The following is a 17,094-nucleotide window of genomic DNA, read 5'->3' on the forward strand; positions in this document are numbered from 1 at the left end:
TTCCAAACGTGACTCTGAACGTCCCTGAGGGCCTTGCTCTGTGATCTGAGCGTGTGAGGCTTCCCCTCGGTTCTGCTCTGCGGAGTCACGCAGCGTCGTGCAGGATAAGGGTGCCAGGGATATGTCCTGCTGCCTCGATTGCCAGAGGAAGGGACTGGGCCTGAGAAGGGGGGTGACATGTGCAAGGTTACCAGGTCTGTAGGTGGGATTGCTAACGGGACTCGGACTCCCGGGACAAATTTGTACACTGTATTACCATCATGTCAAAGTAAGCTTCTTAATAAGATGCTTTTCAGCCGCTCGTCAGTTACGTATAAATAATTTAAGAACTTAGCAATACCCGAGTGTATCTCTTTACTCAGAGCATCCTGTGGATTTCCTTACATAGTTAAAAGAGATAGTAATAAAATAGATGAGTGTAACAAAAATTTTTTTTTTACCTTATGTTTATTGGAAGATTATTTCAATAGGCTTCAGTGTTTATTCACAAATAAGAATGTATCTACTCGCCACATAATCATGTGGGAGTTACAGACATACAGGTGGGTGGTCCCCCCTAACATTCTTCCAGTCACTTCTGAAGGTTTAAAGGGACAGTCTCCTATAGGAATCTTCATGGAACTTTCTGGGTAAGTTTTCATGCAGAAAAGTACTTCCTCAGCTGGCCGGATCACTCGTAACTTTGTTGCTTGCATTTTCTTTCTCCAGGTCTGCCTCCTCTCTCACAGTCCACATTTTTCCAAGAGCAGCAGAAAATGAATAAATTTGTGGTGAGTTTTTCTGTTTACGTATTTATTCTTTAGTTTATAATACACTTTAGGAAGTGAATAGTTCAAAATTTAAAATGGGAAAGTAGACCAGATAAAAGATATGCTTAAACAAAACAGCACAGTAGGTCAACCAGACATGTCTGTCAAGCTCAAATGTGTAGATAGCATCATTCTTCAGAGCTCTATGAGCACAAGTACAAGTGCACCTCGTGTTCTTGACGTTCGTTGCGAAAAATGATAAATACCATCCATTATTCGACTCACATTGACCGGCGAACACTTTTCTCTTGGGTTTTAAAGATTTCGTTGGCGATCTCACTGTAGTTGTGACTAGCCTTCGTAAAGGAGAAGCCTTGAGCCATTGCCACTAGTGCCTTGTGCCTCGTGTAAACCAATGGCGTACTGCCCAGGGAGCACTCAGGGCACATATCTTTTCTGCTGACTGAAACATTGTTGACCCATAGATATATTGTTTTTACTGCTTGGTCAGCGGAGATAAAACGAGGACCATCTGGAGGAATGGTCCTCTCACCCTTCAGATCAGTGTTCCCAAACATCTCCTCGACTGTCTGTTGGGGTTGCACAGCTGACCCTGTGGCGATGTCTCTGGCAAAGACTCCTTATTTCCCGTTCATGTTTTATCTCGCAGCCTGCAGTCAGGGGTCTCTCCCTGCCCTCTCCTGAACCTGACCTAGTAAAGGTCACTTGTGATCTGTTAGAGATCTGCCATCCTTGCCTGGGCCCACTGCCACCTTACCCATCTGCAGCCTCCTCTGCCGGTGTCTGTAACAGATCTCTCCTTGCTGTCCTGCTGATTATTCTGCTACCTTCATGTGCTGTTCCTGCACCCTTGTCTCGTGACTCTTACGCCCACCCGTCCTCCCCGCCCCCCGTGCTTCTAACTGCCAGCTCTGTCCGTTCTCCCGCACAGACCAGATGCCCCTGTCCTGCCCGCACCTTCACAGAGCGTGTCCAAAGGACACCTCAAATAAGAGAGCCAGTAGATCCAGAATGTAATTATTTGCCAGCTGCCACTTCCGTCTTCACCCGTTGCCCTACTGGTTCATCGTTCCTCATCCTGCTTGTCATGTGTCCAGAAAAATGGAGTCATTGTAAACTCCTCCATCCTGTTGCCACATTTGATGATTATTCAGGTTTGTTAATGTTGACATTCTAAATGGGTTTTATTTCCTTCCCCTTCACCCCACCCCGTTTCCATTAAAATAGCTTACCTTTTCGTCCCTGGACTGTTACAGAAGCTTCCTTCTTGGGCTGCTCCTTCTTTCCTCCGCTAGCTCAAGTGGATTTTCCATGTTGAGTATTTCTCTGGAAGTGTTACTCAGTCATGTCTCCGTGTGGAAAGCACCTGAGAGGTTCCCTGAATAACTAGAAAAAAGAGGTCGCCGTTACACTGAGGTGGGGAAGATTGTGGGAGAAGCAGATTTGAGAAAAGGCCAGAGTTAGGTTTGAGACATTTTTAAATCAAGCTGCCATTATGACATGCAAGTGAAGATGTCGGCATCTGTGTCACCGGATGGTGCTTCTCAGCTCTCAGTGGTTTGAGCACCACTTGTCCTGCCCGCGACACTCTCCTCTGCTCTTTGGAGGGCTCCTAGTAGAAGCTGCTCCTCGTTCAGCTCTTTGCTTTGTGACCCTTCGCTTCGCCAAATGTTTTATCTTTTTTCTTAGAAGTAACATCCCGTGTCTTCGGGATTGGGATGTGGTTTTAATTTTTCCTTTTCTTTGGCTGTGATTTTAGGAGGTAGTTCTTCCCCTCAAGGAACTTCCCGTTCCCCTGGGAGGCGGTGACCCACGGAAGTATTTACAGGATCGTGGGCGTCCTCCCGATCAGCACCCAGGACACTGAAGGGACGTGAAGCACAGCTGGTTTTAGCCGCACTGTCGGAGTCCAGCTCAGTCGCTCGGCGAAGGGGGAGCTCTGGGTGGGGTGAGGCAGTTTGTCACAGCCCTGGAACGATCGTGACCTGCGTAGTCACAGAGGGCGCTGAGGTGCTCAGAACAGCACGAGGTGGACTGAACACGGCTCCTGAAGTGCCAGGAAGGATCTGCTTGCTTATTAGCTCACAGGCTTCTGTCAAGGGACCGTGAGGGTGTGGGTGGAGACCAGCACTGGGTCTGACTGAAGGGTCACCCATGCCGTCCTGATTTTGGGTTTGGTCCTGCGCAGAATTTGAAACCTTTTCATTAGGAAAGTGAGTTATCTGATGAAAAGATGTCATATGTAGAGGCCGATCATGTGAACAGCATGAAGTTCAGGGGCGGGGGGTGGAGGGTGCGAGTCAAGGGGACCCTGGTCTAGTGAGATGCCAGAAAAGGAATATGACCTGGGGTGTTCTGCCTGACCCGAGGCCCCAGTAGCTTGTTGGTAGGCTTAGGGTTTTTTCTTAATCATCAGTGAGGTTTATATTTTTACATATTTAGGAGCTGGAGGTTTTTTCCTCCCCATTAATAGACTATTTTTAGAGCGGTTTGAGGTTGACAGAAAAATTGAGCCCAGCAGAGTTCTCGCATACCTGGCCTCCCTCAGCTCTCCTGCCACTAACACCTGCCAAGTGTGCTGTGTTCCTACAGCCCACGGGTCGGTGTTGATACGTTATTATCTAAGGTCCATAGTTTGCGTTAGGGCTTACAGTCAGGGCTTGCTCTTTCTGTTGTATGGTTTAGGTTTTAGCAAATGTGTAAGGACATGTAGCCGCCATTCCAGTGCCACGCAGAACAGTTTCAGTACCTCCTGTAAGCTGTAGGAGCAACCAGTTTGCACAGGAGGAGCAGGTGCATTTCCGGCATGTCGAGTTTGAGGTCGGGGACATACGTATCTGGTACTCAGGAAGGAAGTCTGGGCTGGTGATGTGAGTTTGGGGAATGTGATATGTAGATGATAATTAAAGCCACGAGGCCAGATGGGGCCACCATCAGAGCAGCGAGCGCAGAGCAAAGGATGAGCACGGAGCCCCAGGGCCTTCTGAGTCAGGATGACTCGGAGAGGCGGGCAGCCGGCGAAGGAGGCTGAGCGGGAGCCAGGGAGCAAAGGGGGAGCCAGCACTGTACACGTTCTGGAAGCATAACGAAGGGGCCAAGTGCATTCTGTGTTGCCAGGAGGGCCTATGCTCCTCGGGGGCAGGGCTGTGTCCACTGCTCTGTGTCCCTGACAGGCGGCTTGTCCTGGCTCACGGTGCAGGGCCGCATCTTCCTTTTCCGGTGTGGACATGTGAACTGTCGTGTGTTCCTCACACCCGTGTTTAACTTCCACAGTCTGTGAGACAGAAAAGGTGTACAGCGTTCTTAGTTGACTTTGCCAGTGAGCCTGGCAGGTCTTGTCCCCATATGCCTTCTCCAGTTCTAATCCCAGTGCCGTTCCAGGGACCGGTGTCATTCAAGGACGTGGCAGTGGACTTCACCCAGGAGGAGTGGCAGCAGCTGGACCTTGTGCAGAGGACAACCTACCGGGACGTGATGCTGGAGAACTACAGCCACCTGGTCGCCGTGGGTGAGGAGAGCTGGCTTCCGAGTCGCTGCGATGCATGGGATTTCCCTCCAGTTTACTAACTTTAATTTTGAATTTGATGGGACAAATGTGAATAATGTGTTTTGGGCACCAGGCAGGACATTTTGGTCTTTACTTCCCCAGTGAAAGGTTCTAATTTTGATCCAGTTCAGGTGGGCATCCTGCCGTGTAGCTACTAAGGCAGCACTTCCCTCAGATGGCAGCGAGACAGAAGCCCAGCAGCCAGCCAGGTTCAAGCTCTCTTTCGTTTTTTATTAACAGGGTGTCACGTTGTCAAACCGGAAGTTATCATCAAGTTGGAGCAAGGAGAAGAGCCATGGATAGTAGAAGGAGAAGTCCTACTTCAGAGTTACCCAGGTGTGTCAGAGGAGGCAGTGAGGCGATTGGTAACTTGGCAGTGTTTTTCCCAGGAATTTTTAATGGTCCCAAACTTCAGAAGTGACTAAATATAGTTACTTGTATGCTTTAGCTACCAGATTCTCACTCCCAAAGGCAGCTCCCTCCCCCACAGAGATTTATGCTTGCAGAGCTTTTCCATGCTCACCTCGACCCAAAACTGACATCCAGTCACTTCCTTCTTTCTCTTTAACCTTGGGTCCTGCCGGCTTTCATGGCATTTTCAGTAATCCATTGCCATAGAGTGTTTTTAGGTATTCATAAGTCTATTATTAAAAAATAACTTATGCAACCTGTGTTATTATCTTCCGTCCTCTTTCTTTATTATGAAATGCTTCAGACTTGTTCCTGTCCCCAGTTTCACTTTTTACTTCTCTGTCTTGGAGGTCAGATTCCAAACACCATCATGTGCCTTAGCCGGTAAATTCAGTTCACCCCTGTTGTCATATGCACTTGTGCTGGTCATTACTCCTGATATCCAGCCCTTCTTAAGTTTGGTGACACCAGGAACTTTTTCTCCAGATGTTCATTTTCATCTCGTCTTTTTCTCCAGATGTTCATTTTCATCTCGTCTCTCTTATTTACTGTTCTGTTCCCAGTGCCTGTCATAGTAGGTGCTCAATAAATGTGATGTACAGAGATGAATTGTGACAGATTTGTCCTCCCATCCTCTCCAGAAATGCATCTGCCTTTAGTGCTTCTTTAAAAGGCTCCTCCTGTCTCAAGTCTTTTTGGTTCTTTTTGGTCCGTTTTGTACTGCATCGCCCACCTCTAGTCCGGGGTCCCCTGTCACAGGGGCAGTACGGCACCCTCTCGTTCAGATGGATTTTTAACGTCTTCATCTGACATTCCCAGTGGCTGCATCTTGTCACCACTCTCACAGGATGCACCTGCAGAGGCTCCCGTTCATTCTTAAAGGGAACTGACATTCCTCATGCTTTAGGAGTCACCGCAGTATTAGTCTGTATTGTCTGGAAAATTTTTTCTTTTGTTTCCCAAAATTCCTGCTAAACTTCATTTGGTCGAGAAATGTGTTCTATTTATGTGATTGTTGTCCCTGCAGCTTTATGTTTCACTGGGGTGTGCTTTATTTGGCCAGATAACACTTTAAGTCTGAAAATTGTCAAACCTTTCCATCTTTGAAGTTTTTCCTTCTGACTCTTATCATTACTCCAGTCTCTTCTCTCAACTTTGACTCCACCTCATGGTGATACGTTAAAAAAGAGTTAAATCTGACCAAGGAATCTATTATTTGAGAGTATGTATTTTTTGCTTGAGCTTTCCTCCCCTGAATTATAATCCTGTAAAGAAAAGAGCATGGTTATATCTGATGACCCTCTTTCTCCAACAAATAGGTTGATTTTCCTGGAGCAGTAATTCATTTAGACTAGATCATCCTAGTTTGGCTTCATATTGTAAATCCAGGTAGTACTATTGCTCAGATTTTTTTTCCCCTCATTTTCTCCATTGCTGTTTTGATGGTGGACTAAGGGAAATTGTAGGTTTTGGAGGACAAAGTTGATATGGTTTCATTTGACGTGGATGATAGCATGCTTGATAGTCAGGGTCATCCAAAAATTTGTAAGATAAGTGAAAATAAGGTCACTATTTTAGGAGCAGATTGAGGAATCTGATTTTTAACATTTGTACACTAAATGAAACTCATGGGTAAGTGCTTTTCACACTCAGAATTAAGTGACAACGGTAATGTCAAAGATGAAACAAATAAGAAAATTGTCAGAAGATTGAAAATGGAGAAAATAATCCTAAACTTATTGAGTGTGTATTTTGTGCCAAATGCCATTGCGAGCACGTTATATTAATCAACTGATGTAAACCCACTACAACTTCATGAAATAGGTACATTGTCTTCATGTTACTGGTGGATGAATCTGAGTCTGAGGGCAGCTAGGTGACTTGCCCTGGGTCACCTAACCAGAGTTAATGCTCTGTGGTCTAAATAGGAACAAATAGGGTTTCATGGTCAGAATGAATTCAGTTTAAACGACAACATTAGAATATTTAAGAAATCTAAAACTTCTGAAAGGACGGCATGCTCTGTGGGCTGTTTTACAGTGTTGGGCATATCCGTTCCTGGACTCTCCTTCCAAGTGGAACACAATTAGAGCCCTGGTTATAGAATGTTACTCTTAACATGAGGAGATGTAGGGGTCCGTTTATTTGGCACTAGTGTGTGGAATCTGAAAAAAAGGCTAAATAGTTTGGAAGGATCTAGACTAGTCAAAATGCTGCCACAAAAATCTTAGTATAAGGTGATAGTGCCTTAGATTGTGATCGTTTCTCCCAAGCTGATATGAAACGATGTATGAAGTGCTACTCTTCCCCCTCCAAAACTAATCCATCCTTACAGATAGTTTACGGCCCTCCTTGTCACCCTGTCAGTTGACCCCATTCGCTCTGAATACTCTGAGCTACCTTGTCAATCATTTATCCAACGTCCTGTCTTCTGATCACTGCCGTGTGTTTACATATTATCTTCTATACTCAGTTTTCAACAAAATCTTATAAAGTAGCAAAGATCAAAGATACTGGAGTTTTTATTAGTTTATTTCTTTTTCCTCATCACTAGAGATTAGTGCATGCACGTGTATCTTTATATTCCAAACCAAAGAATAAAGGAAAAAAAATACACACGGAATTATTTTCACTGTCTATGAAACTAGCACCTACACCTCAATGAAGTGCTTGTGTATGTCTCATTCCTTGTCTTATGTAGGAAGATGTACAAAATTTTGGTTAATTTTGCCTCTTTTTAGAAGTCTGGAAAGTCAACCTGATAGAGGGAGTCCAGGAAAGTGAAGGCAAACATTCGATCCAAACTGTATCCATCAGCAACAAAACCCTGAGTGAAGAGAGAGGTAATGTTCTTAGCAAGACTTTTAATGTGGAAACAAACCCTGTTCTTTCAAGAAAAATATCCTATAAATGTGACTCATGTGAAAAGAGTGTAAAGTCGATTTCAGAATATATTAGTAGTGATGGAAGCTATGCAAGAATGAAACCCGATGAATGTAGTGCATGTGGGAAATCACTCCTCCACGCGAAGCTTGAGAAAACTCATCCAGGAGACAGATCTTATGAATTTAATCAAAATGGGGACGCTTATACTCTAAATGAAGACAGCATCTATCAGAATGTGCATATTTTGGAGAAACCCTTTGAATATATTGAATGCCAGAAAGCCTTTCAAAAGGATACAGTTTTTGTTAATCCATTGGAGGAGAAGCCCTATAAATGGAATGAATCTGAAATAGCCTTTCTCCAAATGTCAAACCTCAGTGTACACCAGACATCTCCTATGGAAATAAAACCCTATGAATGCAGTGCATGTGGAAAATCCTTCTGCAAAAAGTCAAAATTTATTATACATCAGAGGACTCATACAGGAGAGAAACCTTATGAATGTAATCAGTGTGGGAAATCCTTCTGCCAGAAGGGAACCCTCACTGTCCATCAGAGAACACACACAGGGGAGAAGCCCTATGAATGTAGCGAATGCGGGAAAACCTTCTACCAGAAGTTACACCTCATTCAACACCAGAGAACCCACTCAGGAGAGAAGCCGTATGAATGTAGTTATTGTGGAAAATCCTTTTGCCAGAAGACACACCTCACACAACACCAGAGAACGCATTCAGGAGAGAGACCCTATGTTTGTCATGATTGTGGAAAAACCTTCTCCCAGAAGTCAGCACTTAATGACCATCATAAGATTCACACAGGTGTGAAACTCTATAAGTGTAATGAATGTGGGAAATGTTTCTGTCGCAAGTCTACTCTCACTACACATCAGAGGACACACACAGGAGAGAAACCCTACGAATGTAATGAATGTGGAAAATTTTTCTCTCGGCTATCATATCTCACTGTACATTATAGAACTCATTCAGGAGAGAAACCCTATGAATGTAATGAGTGTGGAAAAACCTTCTACCTAAATTCAGCCCTCATGAGACATCAGAGAGTACACACAGGAGAGAAACCATATGAATGTAATGAATGTGGAAAATTATTCTCCCAGTTGTCATACCTCACTATACATCATAGAACTCATTCAGGAGTGAAACCCTATGAATGTAACGAATGTGGGAAAACCTTCTACCAGAATTCAGCCCTTTGTAGACATCGGAGAATACATAAAGGAGAGAAGCCCTATGAATGTTACATATGCGGAAAATTCTTTTCTCAGATGTCATACCTCACTATACATCATAGAATTCATTCAGGAGAGAAACCTTATGAATGTAATGAATGTGGGAAAACCTTCTGCCAGAATTCAGCTCTTAATAGGCACCAGAGGACGCACACAGGAGAGAAGGCCTATGAGTGTTATGAATGTGGAAAATTCTTCTCTCAAATGTCATATCTCACTATACATCATAGAATTCATTCTGGAGAGAAACCCTTTGAATGTAATGAATGTGGGAAAGCCTTCTCTCGGATGTCATACCTCACTGTACATTACAGAACTCATTCAGGAGAGAAGCCCTATGAATGTAGTGAATGTGGGAAAAAATTCTACCACAAATCAGCCTTCAATAGCCATCAGAGAATCCATAGGAGAGGGAATGTAAATGTAATTGATGTGGGAAGGCTTCTCTGAAGTCAGACCTTATTTTATGTCAAGAACCCTTTCAAAATAATGTATAAGGAACTCCTACCATTGTAAATCAGTTCACACAGGGGAAAGTGGATCAGCCTTTGTGCATTAGTCAGGTTTGTAATCTGAAAGTTCACAGGGTAAAAACCACGATTGCCACAAGACCACGTGACTTGTTGGATACTAGATTACACAGGAGCAAAAGTTTATAAACGTAGAATGTATATACGTTTCACTGTGGATTCAAACTGTTTTACATATCAGGGAATTCATACCAATGGGAATATGTCATTTTAAGAAATGTGGAAAACATACTCCTTTAGAAATTGTTAATACTAAAAGTTATGTTTCTGATGTATCAAGCTTTTTATAAAAAAAAAAAAACAACTTGTGAATAAATGTACACCTCATGTAAATAGAAGCTGTAAAATCAGACGGCTAATCAAGACAGCAACACAGCCACATTAAACTCATATAGGTAGTTCCTGAGGATGTAGGACTTTTTGTTTGCTTGCTTTTTAGGATGCTACATTACAGGAATTGTATGTTCATTCTGAATCATGTTTGAAAAGGCATTGTATCCTTTTTAGAATAACTTGTAAGACACGGTAAGATTACTCATTTTAAATGGCACCACCACGTTAGTATCTTAATATGCAGTGTCATTGAACTAATATTCAATAGGTATAAAGTATGCTGCTGCTTGTACTCTTCTCTAGCACTTACGATTGTATTTGATTGTTAATGAACTAAATCTTCCCTAAAGAAGTCAATGTTTTTTATGTTTTCGACTGTATTTGAGTCAACAAGAGATAGAAATGTATGCGTAAAATAGATAGAAAAAAACTGCATAAGTAGTTTTAAATTGTTAATGCCCAAAGTCTCCAGTAGTGAGAAACAATTGTAGTGCTCATTAAACTCTGTACAGTTTTTAAATGTACTTAAAATAGTCCCATTTTTATCTGACTTTTTTCATCTGTTTTTTATTTAGATCCTACATAAGTGTGCAGTAATGTTTTTAAACACTGCACTCCTGTTCCTAAGCGAGTTAAGACTATGTTCATAGGGCTACTTGTGGCTGACATTGTTGAGTGCCCGCCCTAGCCACCCGTTCCTTACTTTTCACTGGCAGAGTTTGCATATCCATATCTCCTCATGGAACGGGGATAAATCCTGAATGGTTTCAACGAATAATGATAATCTGTCATTGTCAGCAAAGGAGTGGTCATAGGATCCAATGGTAGACACATAAAAGAGGTATCAGACAGGTTATTTCTGGAGCAGGTTTCCTCAAAGATTCAAGGAAAGCTGCAGGGTAAAGTGGAGTCTTGTGTTGACCATCTCCTTGTCAGGATGTGACACCTGGTTGTGTCTTTCAACAATGACTTCTGATTTGCGCGTGGCAGAGCGGAAGCGCGGCAAGAACCTGGATGGTGTTGCTGAGCCACTGCCTAACCAGCCGCGTAGCCGCTCCAGCTCTGGACTGTTCCTTTGGGGAAGGACTAAATTGATTTTTATGCCAGTTAAAGCTCTGTTAGTGATAACTGGAGCTAGGAAGTTACCTTTTGCAGGAGTAACGCAATTGAGAAGTGGACCTTAGGTAAATCACCTATTTCGAGGTCTCGATACAGAGACTTATTTTCTGTAAATTTTGATGTAAGTAGTTTGAGCATTAGAAACAAATATGTATGTTTCCTTGAGTTGTTACGTCATTGACCAAAGGACCTTTGGAACCCGATAGAATGTCAGGGATACCTTCCTTTTTATAATGCATGACACAGATTTCGTTTAATTTACATTATTCATGGATCATTGCTACAATGTTCGTTGACAATATATACAGTGTAAGGTAAGGACCTACTTTTGTTTGCTTTCCAGGGATTAGCCCGATAGCCTACGTTATTTGAATAATTTACCCTTACCACTGAGATGAAATGCCATATTTTTCATGTGTTTTAATCACTTGTGAAGCCTGTTTTGTTGCTCAGCACTTTTCCTCCATACTCTTTGAGCTGATTGTATGCTACATTACAGGAATTAAAGGTCTGCTAGATTGTACAGTTGTGTAGAAACTATATGTTCAGAGTATATTTGTCGAAATGCTATCTACAAAGGTATCCCACCCCAGTGTGTCAAAATTATTATAGCTTAAATACACAGTATGGGTATTAAGTAAAAAATTTGAAAAGCCGAAATGGTTTATCACATTCTTTTTCTCTTGCTGAGAGCCTGCATATTAAAGGGCCAATCCATGTAATTCCTAAACTGCCTCTTCAATAATGTAGTCATGTAATTTGTTTATAGTGTGACAGCTGGCAGTGTTGTCATGTTATCACATCTCTGAAATGAGGATCGGTAGCACCTTCTAATTTAATTGGCATTGTTTTTCTTCTTCCTTAGAGGTACTTAAAATGATTTGTCTTAGATGTGACGGAATGCCGTGTTTGAAAAGTTTAACTCTTCCTGGCAAGTGTGTGAGGTGCACAGACCTGAGTTAGTGAAAGACAGCACCACGGGGCGGGTTCGGCGCGCCTGGCCTGCAGTGAGGGCTGAGAATGGAGTGAAGGCAGCGTGAGTACGCGTCTTTCACACACGATGGCCTCGCAATCTGTGGCGTGAGCAGATTAGGAACCCTGGGAGGGGTCTTTAAGGGCTGAGCGGGAGGTCAGCCATTTCCTGGCAGGTGGAAGTGAGAGTCCCCCAGTTTTGTTATCCTAGAGTTAGTGGAGCGGTGGTTCAGTTGTTACCCCCGTAGCCTCTCAGGTCAGACCAAAGACATGGCATTTGCAGCGGGGCCACATGCTGTCAGGCTACTGAGTCCCCCTCTCACAGTCCCATTTCCATATGCCTGACTGGGCGGTCCAGTCAAGCTCCACAAAGGAGGTTTCACAGTAAGCCCCAAGACTGCAGTCCAGGTTGTTAACGGCTTTACAGAATGCCTCCGATTGGACAAAACAAGGAAATACATTTTTTAAACTAAGTTGCTTTTCCTCTCCTCATCACAGTCATAACTATATCACAAGTAAATTGCTTTCCCTTCCTTGAACTTAAAGCCTGTGATTCCTGCCAAACCGAGGAAGTGGCGTGGGCTGCTGACTTGCTTGCATAGCCCTGCTCTGGTGATGCCACAGACGTGAGGGCAGTTTGTGGGTCAGGGAACTAACCTGAAAGGGGACAGTTCTGAAGAAGGCAGGCAGATGTGGCTCTCTCGTGGGGGAGGTGCTGGTAGCCAGACGCAGTAGAGAGGCAGGTGCTAAAGAAAACTTGCCGATTGTCATCTTTCCACACTGTACTTTCACCCTTCACTGTAGGGTCCCAAGCACATTACTGTCCACCATGGTGGACAGCAGGCACATCAGGTTGGCACTGCAGTGAGAGCAGCCTCTTGGTCCAGCTGAGACGTAGGGTGGACACAACAGACAGTATGTCAGTCTGGAGCATCCTTTCCTCCCCGCAAAGCCACATCTTCACAGGGGCACCTTCTTCTGGATGGAGGTGACCATGTCAAGTGCCCAGAGGAGAGGGGTCAGTAGGGAAGGGCTTTCTCTGTAACTCGTGCCTCTACTTAAACCACCCCAAGGAGCAGGAACTAGGGACCACACCTTCCTGCCACTCGTATCAACCAAGGTTTGTGGATACCCCCAGAGAAAATTTCAGAAAAGCAGACATGAGCTTCCTAAGAGAGGGCACACCGTACCATGTACACAACTGGCAAGCTTAATGAGATGTGGAAGTTGAGATTTCAGATTTTCTTAATACACATCCTTGAAGAAAAGAGTATTGATAATATGAAGCAAGAACAAAGTTTCCCAAGAAAGGTGGGGAGGTGAGGGCTGAGCATGACATAATTCAATAGATGAGCTTAGTAATAGAATTCACACAACCAAAAAACAAACTAGCGGACTGTGTTAATGGCAAATAATTCTCTCAAGACACTAGAAAGAAGAAAGAAATATGATGTGGAAATTAAAATTTTTTGAGATGTAGAAGATACTAGAGATACTATCCATATACTCAGATTTTCAAAGAAACAAGATAGGGAGAAAATACATGAATTAAAAATTTCTCAGAATTAAAGAAGAAACCTAAAAGGAACTTCTGTAATCCCAACTGGAAAGACAAAGAAAATCTCTTCGGTCTATAAAGGAAAACTTGTTTAACCTAAATCAAGAGCGATCGCTAGAATACACGGGGATGTCCGCGAAGGGGCGAGCAGGGCGCCATGCCAAAAGAAAGGCTGCACGGGCTGCGCTTGATATCAGTGTTTACAAAATGCAGATTAGCCCTTTACACGCATCGGAATGGCAAAACTTACAGCAATGTATAATAAGTACTGGTGAGGATGTGAGTGGCGGTTGGTAATGTTTATATACTGCAGAGGTGTCTAAAATGATAGTGCCACACTGGGAAATTGATCTGCAAATGCTTTCTTAAATTGATGATGTGGATGCCTTACCCTGATCTGTTTATATATCCCAGAGAGATTCTATGCGCATGAGGATGTGTAGACAGAAGGTTTCATCGCAACAAGATTTTGAGATTTCCTAGGTGAATGTCACTAGTGGAATAATATGTGGGTCAAGCTGGGGCATTCTGCCAGCAGAGGCATCTGCTGTATCTGTATGTAGCACATCTGATGAAATATTTTACATATGAATGAAAAAAGGATGGAATGAGATTTCATGTAACTAAATATTTGTATCAATTAAAATTTTACACCCATACATCCCTACGTAGTTTACAGTGTGTGCTTTTAAAGTCGTAAATTCACTAGTATGAATGCTGTGGGGGGAGGGGAGGGAGCTGGGGTTGGTGCGGAGAAGGATCCGGTAAAGCGAGGATGGGGTCCGTGCAGGAACCAGTGTTGATGAGTGTTCTGAACTGAGTATGGCAATGAACACTGTCCTCCAGGATTCCTACAGAAACAGAAAAACTAAAGGCCTCAGGAAATGAAAATTCTCGATAATGTTCTGTTCAGTCTTAGGGTTTTATGGCTCAGGTGCCCAAGATGTCCGTGCCTGTTTTGGCAACTTCAGCCCAAGCCATCTTTCAGTAAAATGGTTGCAGCTGCCCCATCTGTTGGTCTCTACTTTTGAACGTCCTTCCTATGATGAATGTGCCACCCAGTTAGTGTGACAGATTGGGCTGCTAGATGTCCTACGGTGTTACAATGTTTCTTTTTGTAAAAAATCCCCCCTGCTTCCAGTTTCAGCTGGCGTATCACCAGAGATGTCACTTCCCAGTGGCCAGGCGACTACATTTGGTCCACAAGGGAGATAATATGCCATCTTGTGAGTCACATTCTTAACAGAGCACCTTTTGTTCCTCGCTGCCTCCCCCCCACCCCCGCCCTCGTGCCGTGACACAGCTGGTGCCAGTGAGCTTGTTTCCACCCTGAGCACAAGGACAGCACCTGGCACCCTTGAAAAGGGCCATGGAAACGCTTTGGGCCTTGGGGGCCACACAGCGCCTGTGGCAGCCGCCCACCTCTGCCGCTGTGGCACGAGAGCCCGCAGTGCACGGGGAGGAGAGCCTTTCACATAGGGACACTGAAATTTGAGTTTCATAATTTTCACATGCCACAAACTACTTTCGATTTTAAAAAAACTACTTAAAATGCAAACGCCATTCCTGATTTACAGACTGCACAAAAAGGCAGCGGGCCGCACTGGCCTGTGACCATATTTTGCTGACTCTTGCTTTAGGAGATGGAAAAGTAACAGGTAAAGGGAACCCTTTCCCTGGATGATATCACAGAGTAGGACAAGCCGACCTCCCTAGACCACCTATTGGTGGACTTGTGCATGAAACAACGATCTTCTGTCTCGGTTCAGCCACTTGGCAGCCAGTCCAACGCCAACAGAGAATTAGCCAATGAAAAATGAACTGTCATTTTTTCTAAGATGCAACATATGCATTCCTCCAACACCTATCGTACAAATGACTAATAAAAGAGTCTCATGAAGAACGCAGAAGTAGCCCATTCAGAATCTTGTAATATAACAAGAATATTAGCAGAATCAATAGTAATCCTAATAAAAATACTAGCACAGCTTAGAATTTTACATTTCTAATAAAATACGCAGTCTTTCTATTCTGAGAAAAATGTGGGCCTAGATCTTGGTTTCTAAATATTAATCCCCACTAAATGTAACCAAAGCTCTTTAGAGTAACAGCTTATCCCAAGGCTGGGTAGGAGAAATAAGAGTGTGGAACATCCATTTGGACCAGTATCAGCTCAAGAATTGATGGGACGTGGTTTTGTGTCTAGAAACGGCAGAGCAGGGAGATTGAGGGCTCTGTGCCTGCATCGTGAACAACTCCTAATGAACTGGTGAAAACTGACCATCGACCTAGTCCGAATCTTACAACCACTGCGGGGAGGCCTGGCGAAGGACGGCAGGGCTCTGCGGCGACAGGGCTGTGACTCTGAACTGTCCGCCTCCCATCCCCCGCATCTCAGATCAGTAGCCAAAAGGATGACGACCTGAGCTCCACGTCAGGATGCTGGGGCCAGAGGGTGAATGACAGACGTCAGAACTGTGATGGCGGGCGTCTCCTGTTGGGACACTGTAAGAGTTGCAAGTCTTCCCTTTGTTTCCTCAACTCAGAGCAGTCACGGGGCTGGGGCAGTATGTGCCCAAAGCACTGAAAGGAACAAGTCCTGGCTGCAGCCGCTGGGAACGAGAAATGACAGTTATTTCTTGCTTCAAATGAGTAACAGACAAACAGAAGCCTGGCGAGGAAGAGGTTGAAAAAGAAGGTGTGTGGGAATAAGGGCTTCCATTCCACATGTATCAGGAATTCACGGGTGCCCAGGTGGGACACGGGCTCAGGAAAGCCCCCAAGAAGCCCCTGCCTGAGCCGTCGCCTTGACTGGCCTGCATGCGCCATGTAGGCTGGGCATGAAGACGAAGGCAGGATTGCAACCAGCTTGGCTACGTGTCAAAGGAAGGTCCCACACAGTCAATCTGCAAAGGGCAGGAGAGTATTTTTTCCTTTTTCTCCACCCCCCTTTTCTTTTTTTTGGCGGGGGGAGGCGGTGGGCAACTCCAAATGTTTAAGGAAACAGTTAAAACACACTTGACCTCTACACTGAAGGAAAAAGGAATTCAGTGAACACAGATGACAAAGAATACAGACTCACAAAAAGTTTAGAAAAGTCAATAGAGAAGCAAACAACCCACAACACACAACAAGAACGCTGGGGCCGGGGGAAGAATCTGAATTTCAGAGTTGCAACATTATAATACTAAAAACGTCCGGTTTTCAGGGGGAAAAAAAAAAAACATGCAAAGAAACAGAAAGTATGGCCCACTCATAGGAATAAGAGAAATTCACAGAAGCCATCTCCATCAGCCCAGTGTCTGGTCACTGGGAACGGTGCCAGCCAGCTGGGATAAGAACTCACCACTCTCAGCGGGCGGTTATTTGAGACTAAATTTAAATACAAACTCAATCGGAATCTCAAAGGCTTTGGAGAGGAGCCTGGTAAGTATTCTAAAGGTCATCGCTAAGAACTCACGTGGGAAAAGCCAGGGAAGTTTGGGAAAATAGAATGAAGAGAGACTTGCTCTTCAATACACGGGAAAGCATTACAAAGCAACGGCAGTTACAACGCGATCTTATTAGCACAACGATACAATTGTTCCATTAAACAAAAATGCCCCAGAAAGAAATGGAGTGTTTACAAGCTATGAGACTGGAAATGAGAGAAAACCCAGTATAACCAAGCTGCTGGCAGCTCCAGGGTTGGAACAAACGAACCTCTGGTCCACAGT

At 44.1% G+C, this 17,094-nt stretch overlaps 1 protein-coding gene across 1 annotated transcript; it reads left to right on the plus strand.

Annotated features, from left to right (window-relative positions):
• Positions 1-11,371, plus strand: ZNF12 (zinc finger protein 12). The gene is made up of 5 exons (XM_011363842.2): positions 1-119; positions 709-770; positions 4,152-4,278; positions 4,558-4,653; positions 7,470-11,371. The coding sequence occupies exons 2-5, from the start codon at positions 756-758 to the stop codon at positions 9,314-9,316; spliced, it is 2,085 nt and encodes a 694-aa protein (XP_011362144.1). The 5' UTR covers positions 1-119; positions 709-755; the 3' UTR covers positions 9,317-11,371.
• Positions 11,372-17,094: the final 5,723 nt, after the last annotated feature.

Source organism: Pteropus vampyrus, unplaced genomic scaffold (genome assembly GCF_000151845.1).
Source record: "Pteropus vampyrus isolate Shadow unplaced genomic scaffold, Pvam_2.0 Scaffold90, whole genome shotgun sequence".
Classification (NCBI taxonomy): Eukaryota; Metazoa; Chordata; class Mammalia; order Chiroptera; family Pteropodidae; genus Pteropus; species Pteropus vampyrus.

Bases quoted from the DNA above. Each gene is read 5' to 3' on its own strand.
- ZNF12 (XM_011363842.2), top strand. The intron at 4,279-4,557 runs GTGAGGAGAGCT...TTTTATTAACAG, and splicing joins CAGCCACCTGGTCGCCGTGG to GGTGTCACGTTGTCAAACCG. The intron at 4,654-7,469 runs GTGTGTCAGAGG...GCCTCTTTTTAG, and splicing joins CCTACTTCAGAGTTACCCAG to AAGTCTGGAAAGTCAACCTG.